Raw genomic sequence first — 20,932 nt, 5'->3', positions numbered from 1 at the left:
ATGCAGAGAATTGTGAATTTTCTAACCTGAGGGTTATGGGGGCTCAGTTCCCATGCCATTCAAAACTAAAATCAACAGATTTCTGGGCATTAAAAGAACAGAAGAAAATGGGGATAGTGCAAATAAATAGGTTTATGGTAAAAGATCAGCCATGATCTTGCTGAATGGTAAAGTTGTCCCAGGGGCTAAATAGTCCACTCAAACTCCTGTTTCTTATGTTCTTATGAAGGAACAGGAACAAACCTGATAGTTTTTCATAAAGGTGCATGCATGCGTGGAATGGACATTTGGAAAGCAGATAAAAAGGAAAATCTTTTAGGTGAAGAAGACATTGAGGGAGTGCAACATTTGGAAATATTAGCATTTAGAAACATTAAGGAAGATAGTAACATTTTCTTTTCTCATTTTTTTCTGTTGATTTCCAACTAAAATTATTTTGAGCCCACTCTCCAAACATATTTTGTGTTATATTCATTCTTACAAATTGTTTTTCTTACAAATTGCTAAACTAAGACAAAGTTTTACACAGGAAACATGCATCACTAACTATCACTTTTAAAGTAGATTAACAATGCCAAGTGACATCCTCCTCCTTCTCAGAGTTGTCATTGTACATTACAAAGCCACCTATATGAATATCAAGTTGCAAATAACACATAAAGTATATTTTCAGTGAAAAGTAGAATTTTATTCAATTGAAATATGCCAGTTGCAGGTTAAATATTTGGCAGAACATTATTTTAGCCACCAGCAATATCTATTTACAAAATGCAAAGCAACAAATCACCAAAACGTCTTCACCAACTCTTCCTAAATCCACAGCTCTACTGCCTCAAAGGACTAAGGCAGCAGCGGAAACACCACCACTTTCATATTTCTCTTCAAGTTACCGATTAACCTGACTTGTACACATATTGCTTAATGGTCCTTGGGTTTAGATCAGTGGTTCTCAACCTTTTTCTTTCCACTCACATACTATTTTAAGTATTCCCTGAGCTATAGGTGCTCTGTGATTAGCAAGGGATTGATTAAGGTGGTATGTGGGCAGAAAGAAAAAGTTTGAAAACCACTGTTTTAATCATACCTAATTGACTTGTTATGTGCGTGGTTTCATAACTCCAAAGGAAATGCACCAATAACAATTTTTCTCAAGCAAATTATTTCAGTAACAATTGGGTCTAGAGCAGTGATTCTCAACCTTCCCTTCCCACTCACACATTACCTTAAGCAATCCCTTACTAATCACTGAGCACCAATGGCATATGGATTACTTAAAGTAGTATGTGAGTGGAAAGAAAAAGGTTGAGAACTACTCGTCTAGATACTGTGACTCCGTTCTCAACATTATGGTGAGAGTGCTTTTACCAAACAAACTGCAAATGTTCAAGACAAAGCTCATCAGCTTCTTAATATTGATGGGTAATAAATGCTGGCTTTACATCACTGAATTTGAAAAATGGAACAATTCACAAATTATGGAGTTTTACCTCAGAGCAAACTCTTGAATATGGCCCTTGAATTAACATCAAGTCTCATTAAACTAGAACACTTAATGTATTACAGTTTTATTTTAAAGTCCTTTGTGCTTATTTTTTTAATTCAAGAAATGAAAACAGTTTGCAAGTTTGTTCCTCAATGGGGCTTCTTTACTTTGCTTCACAAAGTGGCAACTCTGTCTTCATTGTGGTAGACCAAAATTAAAGAACTTCATGTATGTTACATTCTAAATGTAGTATTATGTGACAATAATGGAACCTTTACTTTTAGCTTTTACCATGGAGCCATATGAAGGAAGACAGTTAAAGCAAAGTGCTTCTTGATAAGAAGCTCATGCTCAATCACTTGTATGTGTAAAGAGCTGGATGAGCATTATACCCCTCTTCTGAAATTGTCACAAGCAACCAAAGATAACGTTCTGCACCACACAAAGTATAAAATAACATTAATTTGAAAGCCATCCTTTTTGCTGTAATTAGATTGTTGAGCAAAAACATGAACAGCAACATGAATTTCACCTCTGTGGTGCAGAGTAGTTAGAGCTCTCTACATAAGCCCTTAAATTGAAAAATGCCGTCAATGTTACCTTGTTGTTAGAAACTCATTATATATATTTTTTATTTTTTATTTTCACCTTGAAAAGATGGACTCCTACAGTTTTAGATAGAAGTTCATCCCTGATCACACATTAAATGTTAACTGATGGTTAAGCTGACCTCTGAACATTTTGTTCTGTAGAATATAACCAAATATCTTGAAACAAAATTGTCCCCCAATATTTGAACAAAATTACTTAAGAAACTAACCAAAAATGCACAAGAACCTTAATTGGTTAGTAACAATCAATATTAATTCATCCAACACATTAAGTACAGCGAGATATTAATTGGGTGAGTAAATTTGTACTATTGTAATAATGGTTTCCAAATACATTAAGGCAACAGGGACTTTGCATTTATTGAAATCCAGTTGATTTGAAGTACTTAACTCTTGTCATGAAAACTACTCATTGTGAACATTAGATCTAACTTATAATCTGAGATATTCCAAAACAAACAATTGCAGTATTTTATTGAGATTTTCAATTGTGGTTGGATCAAGATTACTTTCATTATCCTCCATAGTGTGCCACACTTGAGGGAAAGGTGTAGGTATGATATGTAGGATGTGAACACCTGTGAAACCAAAAAGAATTACAAATTACGTGACTTCAAATGGGTTAATTCCTATCAATGTTACACACTAGAGCAGGGGTGTCAAACTCAAATTCACAGAGGGCCAAAATTAAAAACTTGGACTAAGTCGTGGGCCAAACTAAGTATTTATTGAAAATTTTCAACAACATCTGCATGTTTTCTCTTCTTTCAACATATGTGATGTTAAACTTTTTCTTATTAAAATAAATGTTTAATAATAGTTTTGGTTAAACTCTTTCCAGAAGAAGCATTAACAAATGAGAAATAAAATATTCAATAAATAATATTTCTCTATAGCCTTTAAGCTCCTTTTAGATGTATTTTTTTTCACAAGCCAACAAGTCAAAAAAATAACAAGTTGCTTCAATGAAAATCCAATCTTTCAACTATGAACAGTCCAAAGTTAACCAAAGAAAATATTAATCCAAGCTTAGCTTGCTACACTGTGATTTACTCTGAGGCACCTGGGTCTAAACCAGATACTTGGCATCTCTTCTTAGATGCAAGTTCATCAAACTCTGGGGTCAGAGTTTGCCTCCCACCTGTTTTGAAAGGTTCTGTTTTCTGTCTTTCATTTGGCCATTTTTCGTAAGGGGTTTATTACATGTGAGTTAGGCGACAGGTCGCAGACGCTAATGAAAGTAAAGAGAGGAGGTGGGGGCGATTAGCGGGCTGACGCCAATGCATTTGCAAAGCATTCTGGAATTTGTAGCATTAGCTGTGCATGCACAGCGCGGCGGCCAGCGGGCCAGCTCTAATACATATTTGATATGATCTTGCGGGCCAAATATAATTATATCACGGGCCAAATTTGGCCCGCAGGCCTGAGTTTGACATGTGTGCACTAGAGTATGTTGTCAAGGTAATGGCATCCATCTCCAAGTGATGGGCAGATGAGTTTCAACACAGAAGTCCAGAAGTTTGCATTATTTTGCCATTATTTTTTCAAAACTGACTCTTTCCTGTGCCTCACCTTTGAAATGCTCTGAATGACATGATCTGTGGCATTTGTGCAGTAAATAGAAACTAAACTTTGTTTAGATAAGTCTGGTCCATTTCAGTTCTCAGTACACATTAATTTTGCAAACTGCTAAGCACTCCATTCAGTCTCTTGGTGTTGAAAATTAACTGCTGCAAGTCTAAGAACTACCACAATTGAGTCTAATTCCTCAGAATAATTTATTCTAGATTTTAAAAAAATGTAAAACTTTAAATGCAAAGCATAGATAAAGGCAATCATCAAGAGTATTTTTCCAATGGTTGGGGTATCAAGAATAAGAAGATGTGTTTAAGGTGAGAGGAAGAAGTTTTAAAAGGAATATGAGAGGTTTTTTTTAATGCAGAGGGTGGTTGATATCTGGAATTCAATTCTAAAGGAGGTAGTGGAGCATGTAGCACATTTAAGTTTATTTATACGAAATACCAAGGGCATTGAGAAGGGTTTGTCTGCGAGCAGACTAACAGGCTATCTTTGGCATTCATGCAGCTGTGTAAAGGGCATAATTTCCAGAGTATGGGATTACAATGAAAAGGAATATCAATCAGCACCAAGTAAGGAAAGGATGTTAGGACTGTTATTGGGTTCATTCAGAGACCTAATGGCTACTGGGAAGAAGCTGACTTCAAGCTTGTTGCATTCTCAAGTTTTCTCTGCAATGAGGAGGGAGAAGAGAGTGTCTCAGATATGTTAAATTATATAAATAACAGCAATTTTTGGTTATTTTCATTTCATTTTTACAAAGAAACCAACTCCTTACATTAAGTTACAAACACATTCCTTATGTGGCTTTACTTTCCATATAAACATTCATGCATTTAGTGAAATCTCTAGGTATCGAATGCCTACCTCTAACTGTTCTCAAATGCTTCATTCACAGTTTCAAGTAGATTCAGGCAAAAATTAGATGAAGTGGGCACAATTAGAGATCTAATTGACATGCTCTGATGGATGACTTTATTTCACTATTTGTCATTATATTAAATAAATAATATTCCATTTAAGGCCATACTAATTTTAACAGAATGCATTAATCAACTTTGCTTTTATAAATGGGATGTGAGAAGAATGTCTTGCTTCTGCATTGAACTTACGTTTAGACTATTTGCGACACAATGTTTAAACCAGACTGTGGCAGAGTTCAGGTAAAATGAAATGGCCATTAGGCAACTAGTGTCTTACAGGCTCTTAGAAAAATTATCCAAAAAGTTTCATTCTGGAACTTGGCATTGAAGAGTGAAGTATACAAGCAAAATATAAGCACATCTAATAGTGTGCCTGTATTCATGATTCTATGCATCCACATACCTCTCTGCAGAAATGGTAGATGATCATCTTCGATGTGCCCAGCTCGCATTGTAGTCCAGAAATACTTCACCTCAGTTCCATGGTCACTCAGCACACCTAGGCGATGAAGGCGCCGTTCTGTTGGACAACATTAAACATGTTAGTTTTGTTACTTTTTGTAGATAGCTCAGTAACTCAGTATGGTTCATAACATTGAAATATAGCAGTAACATAGTTACGATTTTCTAGAATCAGATGTAATCTACATAGATGACAATAAAATCACATTTTTGGGAAATTCAGCTTTGCCTGAAACTTCACTGGTCATTTTTAGAAATCTGGAAAAATGTCCAAGAACATCATAAAGAAATAAATCCTGTTTTAATCTATTGTATCAATTTATTCAGTGTTGTCTGTTTATTTATTTTGTTTGAATTAAGATTAACTTTAATTTCTCTAGCTGACCAAATGTTTCTCTATCACATATGATATGGCAGCCAAGTTTATGGACTTTTTACAAATATTTTACATTTTGTTGAATGTAGAAGTCCCTAGTGTCTATAAATCACTTTAAGGCATTCAGTGAAATACCAGAAAGGAGAATCACAGACCAACATTTAAGTGCAGAAAGGAGAATTTGCTCAAAACCAAACAACCAAGCAGTTCATGGTTAAAGATTATCACGTAAATTTGCAATGAATTAATTAAATTAATTCCTACTTTTTTGGGGTGGGTTGGGGGGGGAGAAAATATAAAAAATTGTATTCTTTTTGTGTTGCAGTTTTTATTATTCTTATATTATGGATGAATACTGTATAGGTTTTGCCGTAAATGAAAAATAAAATTTATTTTAAAAAAAACAAACAACCCAGTTTGCATAATTTTCCACTGCAAGCTGAAACTGATATTGCAATTAACCTGTCCTCAGGTACATTCCTGTCACATTCCTAATATAATGAGGAAAAAAAACAGTTTATGTGTGATATAGATTATTTAATCTTGTGAGATAGAGTTCTGAATAACAATCCCTAAAAGTGTAAGATTCTAAAAATCGACATTTCAATTATTCTCATTATTCTTCAATAGCAGCTCTGTAATGCTGTGCAGTACTCAGCACTTAAATATTGCAAATCATGACTTGCACCTATATTCCTAGTTTAGGTATTTTGCAGCCAGCTTCAGTTATTTATGTCAGAGCTCATTGCCTAGTGTGAATTCCAATATATTTGTATGTTTAATTCTTGTATGAAAAAGTGGAGGGTGAAACTTTTTATTTTAGTCCCATGGAAGGCTATTTTATTTCAAAGCTTTTCCTTCAAATTCTCTAAAGTATATCTTAGTCTTTTGGGAACAGAATAATGTCCCACTTCAGACAGGAAGGCACGGTCAGCACAGTGTTTAGTATAACGCTATTACAGCACCAGTGACCTGGATTTAAATCCGATGCTGTCTGTAAGGAATTTATATGTTCTACTTGTGTCTGCATGTGTTTCCTCTGGCTGCTCCGGTTTTCTCCCACCCTTCAAAATGTTTAGGGGATGTAGGTTAATTGGGGTATTTGGCCGCCACGGACTCGTGAGCCTGAAAGGCTTGTTACCATGCCGTATGTCTAAATTTAAATTTACCTATTTCTCACTGAAGACTATTTTAAGTTCATCTGTAGTAGAGTTACATGGAACATTTGAAAAAAAATTATTACAGTCTCTGAAAAGTCTTGTAATTCAGGGTTTTCAAATATCACAAATGAAAGATAAATGTATGAGAATATCTTCTGGGAGTAAGCAATTATAGAGTAAACTATTCCAAAAAGCACAAACAGCAAAAATGCAAGGGAGTATCTAACATAGTGGCATTTAAAAGCCACCCACTACCTAATTATCTTTCTGACTAATACTTGTTAATTTGAGTTACCTATTAACTGTAGTCTTCTATGCCAGCGAGCTGTATTTGGAAAATAACTTGGAAATCTTGGATTTGGAGCACCAAGGAGATCCAATAGCACAAATAAGTCCTATAAGTAATATAAATGAGAAAAAGAGTACATCTCAATTCCCAGTGATTAGCCAACAGATCTTGATAATGAGTCCTGCGTTGTTTAAATTTTATGATTAAAACATTCATTGTTAAGTGTCAGTAGTAACATATTGCCTCCAAACTGAAGCCTATAATGGCCCATTCTAGGCATTTCCACATAAACGTGGAAAATTTTCAGCTCCAAAATATTCTGGTTAGACCACACTTGGAATAATTGCTTTGAGTTCTGGTCACCTCATTACAGGAAGGATGTAGATGCTTTGGAGAGGGTGCAGAGGAGATTTACTGGGATATTGCCTGGAAAGACATATGAAGCAAGGCTGACAGAGCTAGGACTTTTCTCTTTGGGATGCCAAGGAATGAGGGGTGATTTTACAGAGATAAATAAGATTATGAGGGACTTAGGGTGAATAACCAGCACCCTTTTCGCAGGTCGACAATAGCCAATACCAGAGGCCATCTGTTTAAGGTAAGTGGAAGAATGTATAGGGGAGATGTAAGAGGTAAGTCTTTTACTCAGAGAGTGGTGGGTGACTGGAATGCATTGTCAGGGGTGGTGATAGATGTTTATACAATAGAGAAATTTAAAAGACAGGCACATGGATGCAAGAAAAATAGAGGAATATGTGTGTGAGGTAGGGGAGAATTAGATTGTTGTGGAGTAGGTTTACATCGTGGGCTGAAGTCCCTGTACTGTGCTGTAATGTTCTTTGTTCTATGTTTGGTCTGGAACAAGTTAGAGGTGCTGTCTTTGAAAAGAGATATTAAACTGGGGTGCAATTGAATATTGATCTCATTTGGCATTATAAGAATAATCTGGCCTCTGACAGCCATTAACAAGCCAACTACAAAACCAGTCATAAATGCAGTCCAGATTCACATTTTTAATTATCTCCTCATGAGATGAGGACATCACTGGTAAGGCCAGCATTTGCTATTTATCCCCAATTGTCTCTGAACTGAGTTGAGCAGGAGTAGGTCATCAGGCCCTTCTTGCCTGTCCCAACACTGTTCAATGCTTACTGACACACTGATCACTCATGGCTAATCTATGCTGGCCTCCACTTCCCCTCTGTGTCATTTCCCCATCTGCCTCTGATCATCGGCCTATCAAATACTTTAAAAACTTCTAATGATCCAGCTTCCACCATCTGCTGGGGCAGAGAAATCCAAAGATTTACCACCATCAGTGAGGACATTTTTTATGTATTTCAATTTTAAATGACCACCTCTTCTATTGTCATTCTTTCTCCTTGTTCAAGAATCTCCCATTTGTAAGCTAAATATTTTTCAACAACAAACAGGTAGTTTCTGTTATAAGTATGAGATTTTCAATCAAACCACATATTTATTTAGTTTGAATGTCCCAGCTTCCATGGTGACATTCAAAATTATGTATCTGGATCAATGAACCAGAACTCTGGCAAATTGTCCAGTAATTTAACCAATGTACTAACATATCTGTATAAATTCTGGATCATTCAGGAGGAAGAGGTAGTGATAGAAAGGAGCTTCAGGGAGACAGTCACCCCCAAATGTCAGGAGGCAGGTAGCTGGGTGACTGTTAGGAGAGGGTAAAGGAATAGGCAGACAGTGCAGAGAACCTGTGTGGTCGTTCCTCTCAACAATAAGGGTGGGGAGGGGGGTGCAGGGGGAAACGATCTACCAGCGACAAATCAAGGTGTTCACATCTATGGCGCATAGGCTGGACCCTCAGCTCAGAAGGGAAGGGGAGAGAAGAGGAGAGATATGGTGACTGTGGACTCTGGACAGGCAAGTTCTATGAGTGAGATCAAGGCACCAGGATAGTATGTTGTTTCCCAAGTGCTAGGGACAGGGACATCCCTGATTGAGTTCACAGGTTGGAAAGGGAGAGTGAGCAGCCAGATGTCGTGGTCCATGTGGTGACCAATGACATAGATAACAGTAGTGATGAGGTGCTGGAGAGGAGTATATAGAGTTTTATAAGTTAAAAACCAGGACCTCAAGGGTGGTAATCTCTTGCTACCTGTGCCACTTGCCAGAGAGGGTAGGGATAGGAAGTTGTGGCAAATGAATGCATGGCTGAAGAGTTGGTGCAGGGGACAGGAGTTCATATTTGTGGATCTTTGGGATTTCTTCTGGGGAAGGTCTGACAAAAAGAACAGGCTGCATCTGAACTGGAAAGGGGCCAATATCCTGGTGGGCAGGTTTGCAAGAGCTGTTGGTGTGTTTAAACTAGTTTGGAAGGGTAGGTGGAAACCAGAATGTGAGTGCAGAGAATAGGGCAGAAGGTCAAAGGCATGATGCTACGTGTTCTGAGGAAGGACAGGCATAAATGTAGTCAGTTAGAGGGGTTGAAATGTGTCTATTTCAATGATAGGAGGGATTAGGAGTAAAGGGGATGAACCTGGAGCATGGATCAGTACATGGAATTACAATGTTGTCACTATTACAGAGACCTGGCTGGAGGAAGGGCAGGATTGGCTGATGCATGTACCAGGGTTTAGGTATTTTAAAAGGAATAAGATGGGAGGTAAGAGAGCATGGTGGAGGTTGAGGGGGGAGTAGTATTACTGGTCAGGGATGGTATCACTGCTATAGAAAGGGAGGATGCTGCAGAGGGAATGTTTACTGAGATGGTGTGGGTAGAAGTCAGAAATATGAAGGGAGCAATCACTGTATTGGAAGTAATCTATAGGCCCCCAAATAGCCCCCAGGACACCAATGAGCAGATGAGCAGGCAGATTTTGGAATAGTGCAGGAAATTTAGGGTTGTAGTTATAGGTGATTTCAACTTCCCTAATATATACTGGCATTTACTGTCTGCGAGGGATAGATGAGTTTGAATTTGTCAGGTGTGTACAAGAAGGATTCCTGACACAGTATGTGGACTGGCCAACAAGAGGAGAGGCCATACTGGATCTAATTCTGGGTAATGAACCAGGTCAGGTGGTGGACCTCACAGTAGGGGAGCACTTTGACGAGAGTGAATATATGGGTCAGTACAACATTGAGGGCCAAAGTGCCTGTGCAATGCAGAATTGTTCTATAAAGGATAAAAGCCAACAAAATGAGTGTGTTTAATTAGGGAAGGGATCATTACGATAGGATGAGCCAGGAACTTGCGAGAGTAAATTGGAAACAGACGTTTAAGGGTGAAAACACAGAACTAATGTGGAGGGAGTTTGGGGACCACTTGTGTTGGGTTCAGGATAGGTTTGTCCCTCTGGGACAGGGAAAAGATGGTAGGGAAAGGGAACTGTGGTTGACAAAGCAGGTGAGGCAGCTGGTCAAGAAGAAAAAGGAGGCATACATTAGATAAAAGGAACAGGAAATAGGAAGGGCTCATGAGATGTATTTGGTCACCAAGAAGGGCTTAAGAAAGGACTGAGGAGAGCTCAAAGGGGGCATGAGATGGCCTTGGCATGTGGAATTAAGGAGAACTCCCATTCTATGTGTCTGTGAAGAACAGAAGGATGACAAGAATGAAGGTGGTACTGCTAAAGGATAAGGGAGGTAAAATGTTGCTGGAGACAGAGGAGGTTGGAGAAGTCCTAAATGAATACTTTGCTTCAGTATTCACAGGAGAAAAGGACCTTGGTGAGGTTGAAATAAAACAGGGCTTTGTGTTGCTCAGGGTGGAGATTAAGGAAGAGGAGGTGTTGAACCTTCTTAAAAACATCAAGATTGAGAGGTCTCCAGGACCGGACACAATATAGCCCATGTTGCTGTGGGAAGTGAGGGAAGAGATAGCTGAAGGAGTAGCTATGATCTTTGAGTCCTTTTTGACTACAGAGGAGATGGTGAGGATTGGAAAATGGCAAATGTAGTCCCCTTGTTTAAAAAGATATTAGGGAGAAACCTGGGAATTATAGACCGGTGAGCCTTACATCAGTGGTGTGCAAACTATTGGAGAGGATTCTTAAGGATAGGGTCCATGAGCATTTGGAGAAGTACAATCTTCTCAAGGATAATCAGCATGGCCTTGTGCCTCACAAAGAAATTGATGAGAGTAGAGTGGTAGATGTGGTCTACATGAATTTTAACAAGGCATTTGACAAGGCTCTCCATGAGAGAGTCATTCAAAAAGTCATGAGGCATGGGATCCATGAAAATTTGGCTGCGTGGATAAAAAATTGGCTTGTAGGTAGAAAGCAGAGAGCAGTTGTGGAAGGAAAGCATTCTGCCTGGAGGTCAGTGACTAGTGGATTTGTTCTAGGACCCTTTGTGATTTTTATAAATGACCTGGATGAAGAGATGGAAGGATGGGTCAGTAAGTTTGTAGATGATATGAAGTTGAAGAAGTTGTGGAATGAGCTGAAGGTTGTCGAAGGTGACAAGAATATATCAACAGGATGCAGAATTGCGCAGAGAAATGACAGATGGAGTTCAATTTGGATAAGAATGAAGTGATGCAATTTTGAAGGACAAACCAAAAGGCTGAGTACAGGGTTAATGGTCAGTTATCCCTGTACTCAGATGAAGAGAGGGACCTTGGGGTTCAAATCCATACATCCCTCAACGTTGCCGAAATTGATGGGACAGTTAAGAATCCCTATGGAATGCTGGGTTTCATTAATAGGGGTTTGAGTTCAAGAGTCAAGAGGTCAAGTTGCATTTCTACAAATCTCTGGTGAGACCACACTTACGGTATTCTGTTCAGTTTTGGTCACCTCATTACAGGAAGGATGTGGAAGCTCTGGAGAGGGTGCAGAGGAGGTTTACCAGGATATTACCTGGATTGGAAAATAAGTCTTATGAGGCAAAATTAGCAGAGCTGGAATGTTTGTCATCATAGAAGGATGAGAGGAGACTTAATAGAGGTCTACAAGATTATGAGAGGCATAGATAGGGTGGACACCCAGTGCCTGTTTTCCATGGCAGGAATAGCAAACACCAAAGGACATGTGTACAAAATTAAGGGAGAGAAGTTTAGGGGAGACATTAGGGGTAAGTTTTTTTATGCCATGCCAGGGATGGTAGTGGAGGCTGGAACATTAGAGGCATTTAAGAGACTCTTAGAAAGGCACATGCATGAAAGAAAAATGGAAGATTACAGGGTAGGGAGGGCTTAGTACCTTTTTTTAAAGGGGTATATGGGTCACCACAACAATGAAGGCTGAGGGGTCTGTACTATGCTGTCATGTTCTATGTTTATGTTCTATCCCTTTTGGGAAAGCCACATTGGAAAACATTTCTCAGAACTTTATGACATAAATTTTAGTTGTACTTGAGACATCTGCATTTTTCTTCTTTGACATAATAGTTCTTCAAATGTCAAGGTGATCACCCTGTCCTGCAGCGCAGGGGGTACCTACAATTGCATGCAGCTGGTTGGTTTCAGATGCGCCCGGTGGATGAGCAATATTCTCCATCTTCTGTGCCAAGTGTCGAGATCCATACAGCGAGTCATTCTCTGACCAATACTGAAATGCTTCTTCTCCATCAAAGAAAATGAGTTGCAGTGTAAGATCTGGCCTGTCAACAGTACTCTGAAGAAAAGAACCATAATTTAAAGTATAAGCCAGAAGAAATAGGTCCACACTAAAAATGTTAGCTCTGGTAAATGAGAGAGTGGAATAATGTTTCTACTGATATATTTTCAAACATTTTGAAACTGAAATCAATTTAGTAATAATGAAACCACGAACAACCTAGATTTGTGCAACAACCACCAGTACAGGGTAATTCTTATTAAAAAAAATCCACAGTAAATGCCAGTCTCACAGTGACCATAGGATATATTATCGATGTATTGGACCTGAGCCTTATCTTGAAAAGGCCTTAATCATGGATATTTGTTCTAAAGTACCCAAAAAATTAACTGACTACATTGTATCATGAAACCAATCATTTAGATTATGTTTAATTGTATTTTTTTTATTGTGTGTATCTACAAAGGATTAAGATCTGGTTAAAATAATACCATGACTTAAGAACAGTATTAGGCCATTTGGCCCATCATGTCTGCTCTGCCATTGAAATCATAGTTGAAATATTTTCCCTTTCAGCCCCATTTTCCTGCCTTCTCCCCATAATCTTTGATACCCTTACTAATTGGAACCTGCTTTAAATATTCCCAATGACTTGGCCTCCACAGCTGTCTGTGGCAATGAATTTCACTGATTCACCACCCTCTGACTGAAGAAAATTTCCCCCCCATCTCTGTTCTGCAAGTACATCCTTTCAGTTTGACATTGTTCCAGATGCCCGACTATTGGAATCATCTTCTCCACATCCACTCCATCCAGCCCTTTCAATATTTTGAATGATTCGATAAGATCCCCCCCCCTCATTCTTCTAAACTCCAGTAAGTACAGGCCCAGAGCCATCAAATGCTCCACATATGTTAATCCTCTCATCCATCAGATCATTCTCATAAACCTCCTCTGGACCCAAAATCCTTCCTGAGATATGAGGCCCAAAACTGCTCGCAATACTCCAAATATGGTCTGACCAGCTCCATGTAAAGCCTTTATATTCTTGTCCTCTGGAAATAGATGCTAACATTGGATTTGCCTTCCTTACTACTAACTCAACCTGTAGAATGGCATGCTTATTGTAAATATCAGAGATTCTTATGGAACATGGATATTGGTGTACATTTTTGTGTTTCGACTGATCTTGCACTAACAGGTGGAATTAATATACAGAACAGTTAGATACATTTGAGGGGCACCTTATCTGACATCGGTGCTCATTTGATCAGTGACAATAGTGGGTTACACAGCTGTTATTAAATTTCCCGAGGACCAGTGTGAAGTGTGAAATATCACCATGTTAAAGTTCCATAATTTTGGCCACATGCCCGTCCTTTACACCCAAACTTCCAATGAAATTACGATTTTTATCTTTAACCTGAATATCATTCTCTTAAAAAGCTGTAAAAATAAAAATAAAATTTTAATATTTAAATTTAGAACAACATTATTTTCCACAAGCTTTAATTGATGCCAAATTTCAGTTTTATGCTGTAATTTACCGTTAATTATTCACCCTGGTGATCTGTGATGTTTTGTGTACCTTCATCTGAAGTAGCCGATGGTCCAGTGCACGAGCCATTTCCAAAATCATTGCGCATGATACAGCAGAATCTGTGGCACCTACATAGACTTTGCTAAACCACCACTCATTGTAGTATTTTGAATCACGATGACAAGCCAACACCAGCCTTCGTTTGGCCAAGGGATTCAGTGTACTGATGATGTTTGAAAATGTAACCGTTCCATAGGGTATTGCATCCTGGAAAGTGTCCTCTTCGATTACCCAGCCAGCTTGGAGAGCTCTTAACTGACTTATTATGTGCTGTGAAGAAGAAATAAATATTTAACAAGTGTTAACCAATCCAAGGTGCCTTAAAAAACAGACAATTGGTTATCACAGAGGTCGTATTCTAAAATTTCAGTGAACTTCTTTTAAAGAGAGCCACCGAGTAAGATACTTATGATCAATGCCCTGGGCAAACGTGATTGTGAAATTGAAATAGATGTGTGATTGTAGAAGCCAGGCAGAATATTTCCTGCCCTCCACTTCAACAACGTACTTGTATAATGCAGTGACTGCAGTGGAGTCTTTCCTGCGCTTTTTAGTAAATATAATGGCATGGAAACTGCAATGTTCACTTTTGATAGGACAGATTTAGCCACTGTTTCATCATCCAAAAGACACGTCAAACAGTGGAACACTCAGTTGAGCATCAGCCCAGATGTGTGTTGAACATACTGCCATCTGACTTTGATATGGGACCAATGCATACTCAACCATAGCTGGCAAATTGAGAAGATTGTATCAGGTTTTCTTTTCATGCGAACTAGAATGCAGTATTCAACATTGTGCCAGAAGAAAAGCACCATCCCAGGAAAATAAACCTGGTGGCTGAGTGGAATGACCTTCCAGAAGAGGTGGTTGCGGCAAGGTCATTTTTGTCATTTAAGAAAAGTTTGGATAAGTCCATGGATGTGAGGGGTTTGGAGGGTTATGGGGAGGGAGCAGGTAAGTGGGACTAGAGGAGATCACTTAAATCAGTATGGACTAGAGGGGCTGAGATGGGCTGTTTCCATACTGTAATTGTTACATGAGAGTTTGTAGCAATAATTCCATCCAAATATTCTTGTTTAAACTTTAACAGCACTTTACAAACAGATGAATCCTCAGTGTTTGAAATGTTCAAGTAGATGTATTCTCATGAGTCAAATAAGATTCATAAAAATAATTTGCTTCATTCTGGCAGTAAACTTTCAAGATAAATGAAACTTACACCCCCTCTTTTTACTCACCTGGCGCACTGCAATACTCCCAACTGATCCTGAATATCTTTCCCGAAGCATTGGTCTCAGATAATTATACCACATGTAGGAAATGTTGGTCAATGTTGTCATGTTACGGATATCATTTGCTGTCAGGTATTTAGGTTTATGGAGAAGCTGGAGATTTAAAATTTAAAATTTAAGATCTACAAGTATATCTCACCCCACAAGTTTACAGCATTTATTAGTAAACTTGGCAGCACAAATATATCTGGTATGATTTAACATTTTTGAAAAGAATATTATTCATAAATCAATTAGTGAGATTTTAAAATAAGTTCTCTTAAGCATTGCTCAGCAGTAAGACCCAATAAAGATAATCATGGAAATAGAGAAGAGATTACTGCTCACTACCAGGTAGGCAAAATAATTTGTTTCTTCACTGGCTTGAACATGCATTTAGGAACTTAAAACCACAATTGAATACTGCTTTAAAACTGTAATATCTGGAATTGGCTAACAAATCTGCAGTTTAATTTGGTTTATTGTTGTGATGTCATAAATTATGCGACCAGCTATAAATTATGCGACCAGTTATCTTCCTTCATTAGTGCAAAATAGTTTATAATTTATTCATTTTCCAGAGATGCAACTCAATTTTTGAGGCACTATATCGTAATATACTGAGTGGAGGCTTTTAAACTCACGCCATTTATTGGCCAGGGAAAAATTCTGTACCCAAAAATTAAATTCACATGGTAACTTTAAAGTGAAAATACAACATGCAATTACAACATTTACTGCAAAATTCATTGTACAATGTTTTTAGGCCTGATTTTAAAGCCCTAAAATATTGCACCATTGCTTCAAGGAAGGTATTAGAATATAGAGAAGACTTTCTTAAGTAGTTTTCTCATCGTGTTACAACCAGTTTTATAAAGTGTTAAAACAATGACACTGATGTCTGTAAGAAACATTGTCACAGTTCTCCCAACCATTGACGACATTTGTTCAAAATAGATGGTACTATCATTCACACTGGTATGTACGAAGGCTGTTTTGTTTCTCAATGCTGCAGAACTTGCTGATAGCAATGAGTACCAGGTCACCCTTTGACCTAGGTGCAAATCATTTGTCAGCTTTCTGCCTGAAATGGTATTGAGCCATGCAATCAGGGGATTTTGCACAATCAAAAAGCTTGAACTTGTTCTGAGGTTTAGAAAAACCTACAAAAACTATTAAAACTCAATAAAGAAAATACAGTATTAATTTTATACAGAATAAAAATCGGAGAAACTTTTAAAAAGTTAAAATTATTGGAACAAACAATGCAAATGACCTAGTATTTACCCTTGTCCCTTACAGCCCATCTTCTCCATTTGTCATTCCTACACAAGGCCTCACCAGCTGCGGGTTCAATGGGCAGATTTTCCAGTGAAATTGTACAGTTATTGCAATGTAAAACCAGCAACAAATGGGCAGCATATTGGGGACTTTTACACAGGAATCCTGAGCTTAATGGCAGGCATGTGGAAATATGTTGGCAGCTCTCTGCTCACCTAAAGCAAGGGTGGTAATCAAGACAGTTCAAACATACACTAGAAACATTCATATCATAGCAATATTCAAATTAGGGGAAATATTACAACTGGATAACTTTAAGAAGAGGGTAAAAATAAGGACATTACTGATGAAAACCCTCAGACCGTGCATTCATATCAAAGGGAAAATTTATCTATGAAAGATATCACATAAAGTGGCATAGTTACAATAATGTTGTAACAGTGCAAGCGACTGGCCAACAAATGGGAGCATGGATTTGAAGTAATTTTAGAAGCATTCAAAAGGAGATGAAATTGTTTCACACCTAGATAGATGGTGGGAATTTGGAAATCATTACCAGGAAGGATCACGGAAGCAGAACCATCATTAAATGTAAAAAGTGGTTACTGTACATGAAGAGCACTGAGATCCTGGATAGTGAATGATTTCCTCCTGGGTTGTAATTTGTTATGATACTGTGAAACCAACTTAATACAATGCTTTAGTTGATCAGTATGTAAACATCCAAAGTTACAAACTTTAGTTTGACTTCCCAAGATTTTGAGAGCTCCGGCAAGTATTCACTGAACAATATTTGAAAGTGGGTTAAATTAAATCTTACAGTAGGCCTCATTTTAATAGATTTGAACCAGTTCTGCTAATGAAGCCCAATACAACCATCAAGATGTGATAAGTTAGAATACAGTAAAAATCCCTGTTATCCAGAATTCAAGCCTTCTTCTGCCATCTGAAGCAACCGGCAAAAATAAATCGTAGAAAATAAATAGGTAAAAAATACAGGTTTAAAATTGGCACGCCTTGCTGTTAGCTGACCAATCACGCAACATGCAAACTCAAGCATCCGAATATTCAATCATCCCCATAGATGCCATAGGTTTTACTATATTTTAGATTATTTTGTAGACCAGGTGAAGCAGGAATGTATTTTTAGAAAGCTTGTTCTAGGATTAAATATCAGTTCCCCAGAGTCTCTGGATGCCCCTCATCACTTCCCATATATTGCATGCTTGGATTCTTGCCTGTGGTGAATTTCTATCATCGAAGTCCCACTCCTGGCTGTTGCTCAAGACAGTTTCCACTGAGAGTCCATTTTCTAGTGTGACCGTGTTACCCATGAGGTTAAATTAACAGAGCTTCTTGCCAACCCTTGCCCTGAGCACCCCAATTTAAAATAATTTTGTTCATTTCACAAAAGTATGGTAGAAATTCTTTAAACAGGAAAGTCTGCAGAAGTTGTGATTTTTGGGCAATACATAAAAGCTGGAGAAACTCAGTAGGTCATGCAATATTCACAGGAAGTAAAAAGCAGTCAATGTTTTGGGCCTGTAGAGTTGAAAATCAGACAGATGCCTTAATAAAAAGGTGGGAGAGGCAGGGAAGAGGGCAGAGTGCAGGCTAACAAGTAAAGGTAATGGGGGGAGGCGATAGAAGAGAAGAAGTGTTTGGAGAGAGGGCAGAGAGCTAAGAAAGACAGCTCTCTGATAGGAGAAGGAAGGGAAGGGTGTTTGTATTTGTTTCAGCCTTTTTTAACAGTTACATGATAGTAAAACAATGCTTTAAAAATTCACTGTATTCTAAACCTTACTATTCCTCTCAAAACATACTATATCTTGTCATGTTTTAATGACACTCTGGGAAAGAAAACCTCAGCTGATAACCTCTATTTTTCTCCATTTTAAAATATGAAGCGTAACCTATATCCATAATTTGCTTCACAGCAAAATCTTAGTCTGTAAACCTACCTTTTCTTCCGTCCATGGTGCTTTATATTTTTGTTGTGCAGGAGTTTGGCAGAAAACTGCTGCCAAATGTATGAAAACCACAAATATAAGAAAAATCAAGCTGGCCATCTTTTGCTGTTGCTGTTGTAGCGAGAGGACACTTGGCTTTTGCTTGCTCTCTCTCTCTCTCTCTCTCTCTCTCTCTCTCTCTCTCTCACACTCTCTCTCTCTCTCTCTCTCTTTCGTTCTAACACACACACTCACACACACACACCACACAGATGAATATGCAATCTTGTGAGTCTACACTGAACCCACAGGGCTCTTAAAAAGCCTTGATTTTTCACTTACGTCATTCCAGACTCTTTCATGATTGGCAAATAAGGAATGAGATTATCTTCACCAAGATCTGTTCTGATTATTGGCAAAGCTTCAGTTCAGGCTTTTTAAAAAAATGTATCCAATCTTTACTGAGCAAATAGAATTCTTGGACATTTTAAAACTGCTTCGATCTCCACTGGGGAAACAGTTAACTCTAAGAAAACCATACTGATTTTCCAAAATTTCAATGGCATTAAATAATTTTTTTTTAAATCGGCAATAATAATTATAACTTCTGTTATGTAGATCACTGGAAATCATGAATAAGCTGTTGCTTTTAGTATTTCAGAACCAAAACAAATAAGGCCATTTTAGGAACACACTGCATGAACCCCCTGTCTGTTTTTTTTTGTTCAGACGTTGACAAACAGATCAGGCCCAAAATGTTGGTTACCATTTACTTCAGAATCAGTGTCAGAATTTATTGTCCTGTATGTGATGAAACTCATTGTTTTGCAGCAGCAAAAATCATAGTGCAAATGTTGTGATAAAAGTACTTTTAAAAATAAATAAATTATTGCAAAAATTAGAGAAATTGAGGTCATGTCCATGGTTCATTGTCCATTCAGAAATCTGATGGCAGAGGGAAATAAGCTGTTTTTGTACCGTTGGGTGTTTGTCTTTAGGCTCCTGTACCTCCTTCCCAATGGTAGCATTGTGAAGAGGGCATGGCCTGGGTGGTGAGGGTCCTTAAGGATAGAGACTGTTTTCTTAAAGACACCACCTCTTGTACATGTCCACAGTGGAGTGAAGACTGATGCCTGGGATGGTGCTGGCCGAGTTCACAACTCTCTGTAGTTTTTTCTTGTCTTGTGCATTGGCACCTCCGTACCAGACAGTGATGCAGCCAGTCTGAATGTTCTCCATGGTACACCCATATAAATTCTTGTGGATGCTGCATGAACTGCATTCAACCCACATTCTGCAGTTCTTCTTGTTCAACAATCCCAGATGCAGATGCAGCACAAAGCATTTATAACACATTGTTCTCTGTGGGATAATGTGATTTATGTGCCTTTCATTGGTTGCCCTTGTCTAATTTTTCTAACAACCATTCATCAGGCTATTGACACCTTGATAATTATTGTCACATCATAAATAATTCACCTGACAGTAGATCATGGAAAAGTCAGGGCAGCACGGTGAGCGTAGGAGTTAGTGCAATGCTGTTACTGCTAGTAATCCAGTTTTGAATCCAGCACTATTTGTAAGGAGTGTGTACATTCTTTCTGTGCTCCAGTTTCCTCCCACCCTTAAAACATATTGGAGTTGTAGGTTAATTGGGTGTAATCAGGCGGCATGGGCTCATGAGACAGAAGGGCCTTTTAATGTGCTGTATGTCTACATTTAAAATTCACTGTTGAGCCCGATTCTGTGGCCACTTGTTGCCCATTGGTACCCCTTATTGATGTTCATGTGCCCCACTGATTGTGGATGATGGATCAGATTAACTGTGTTGGGGGTTACACAAAAACTCAAAAGATGTTGATTTGAATACCTTGCCATTCAGATCCCCAACACAAAACCTCCAGTGTGTTTGGGGCATAATTCCAATTATAATAATGGAAACACACAGCTAGTTCTTTCCACTATACTTCAGCTGCAGTGTCTGAGGTCTGTAAAAGGGGACTGTGTCCAGGTGGAAATCACCATCTGAGAACAAGAGTGATGTGCAATCAAATGACTCCACGAGGCAGTAGATCGGAGTCAAAAGGCTTTTATTAGCTTAGATGTTAGCTGGGGCTCAGAGAGCATCTGGCCTGGATCCGAGCAGGAAGTGATCTGGGATCAAAGTCTTGGGTTGGGACCTTTATTAGAGAATCTCCTAGGAGAGGTCAGAGGGAAGGAAGGGGCGGTCCAGGCTTGTACATACAGTGGTGTAATACCTCATATCACCACAAAGAGCTAATCTCATTCTTTGTTTAGAGAATTATCAGGAACAAAAGACAAAGGAGGAAAAACCCAACACCCAACACCAACCCACCAATTTTCCCTTGCAACCGCTGCAACCGTGTCTGCCTGTCCCGC

The 20,932-nt window shown here is 38.4% G+C and overlaps 1 protein-coding gene across 1 annotated transcript; it reads right to left on the bottom strand.

Annotated features, from left to right (window-relative positions):
- Nucleotides 1–666: 666 nt before the first annotated feature.
- On the bottom strand, nucleotides 667–18,833 carry qpct (glutaminyl-peptide cyclotransferase). The gene is made up of 7 exons (XM_069930977.1): nucleotides 18,545–18,833; nucleotides 15,270–15,416; nucleotides 14,017–14,298; nucleotides 12,312–12,485; nucleotides 6,889–6,988; nucleotides 4,999–5,115; nucleotides 667–2,672 (listed from the first exon to the last, which is right to left on the bottom strand). The coding sequence occupies exons 1-7, from the start codon at nucleotides 18,650–18,652 to the stop codon at nucleotides 2,527–2,529; spliced, it is 1,074 nt and encodes a 357-aa protein (XP_069787078.1). The 5' UTR covers nucleotides 18,653–18,833; the 3' UTR covers nucleotides 667–2,526.
- Nucleotides 18,834–20,932: the final 2,099 nt, after the last annotated feature.

Source organism: Narcine bancroftii, chromosome 4, assembly GCF_036971445.1.
Source record: "Narcine bancroftii isolate sNarBan1 chromosome 4, sNarBan1.hap1, whole genome shotgun sequence".
Classification (NCBI taxonomy): Eukaryota; Metazoa; Chordata; class Chondrichthyes; order Torpediniformes; family Narcinidae; genus Narcine; species Narcine bancroftii.
The sequence above is the reverse complement of the archived record's forward strand: the minus strand, read 5'-3'. Positions and strand labels throughout refer to the sequence as shown.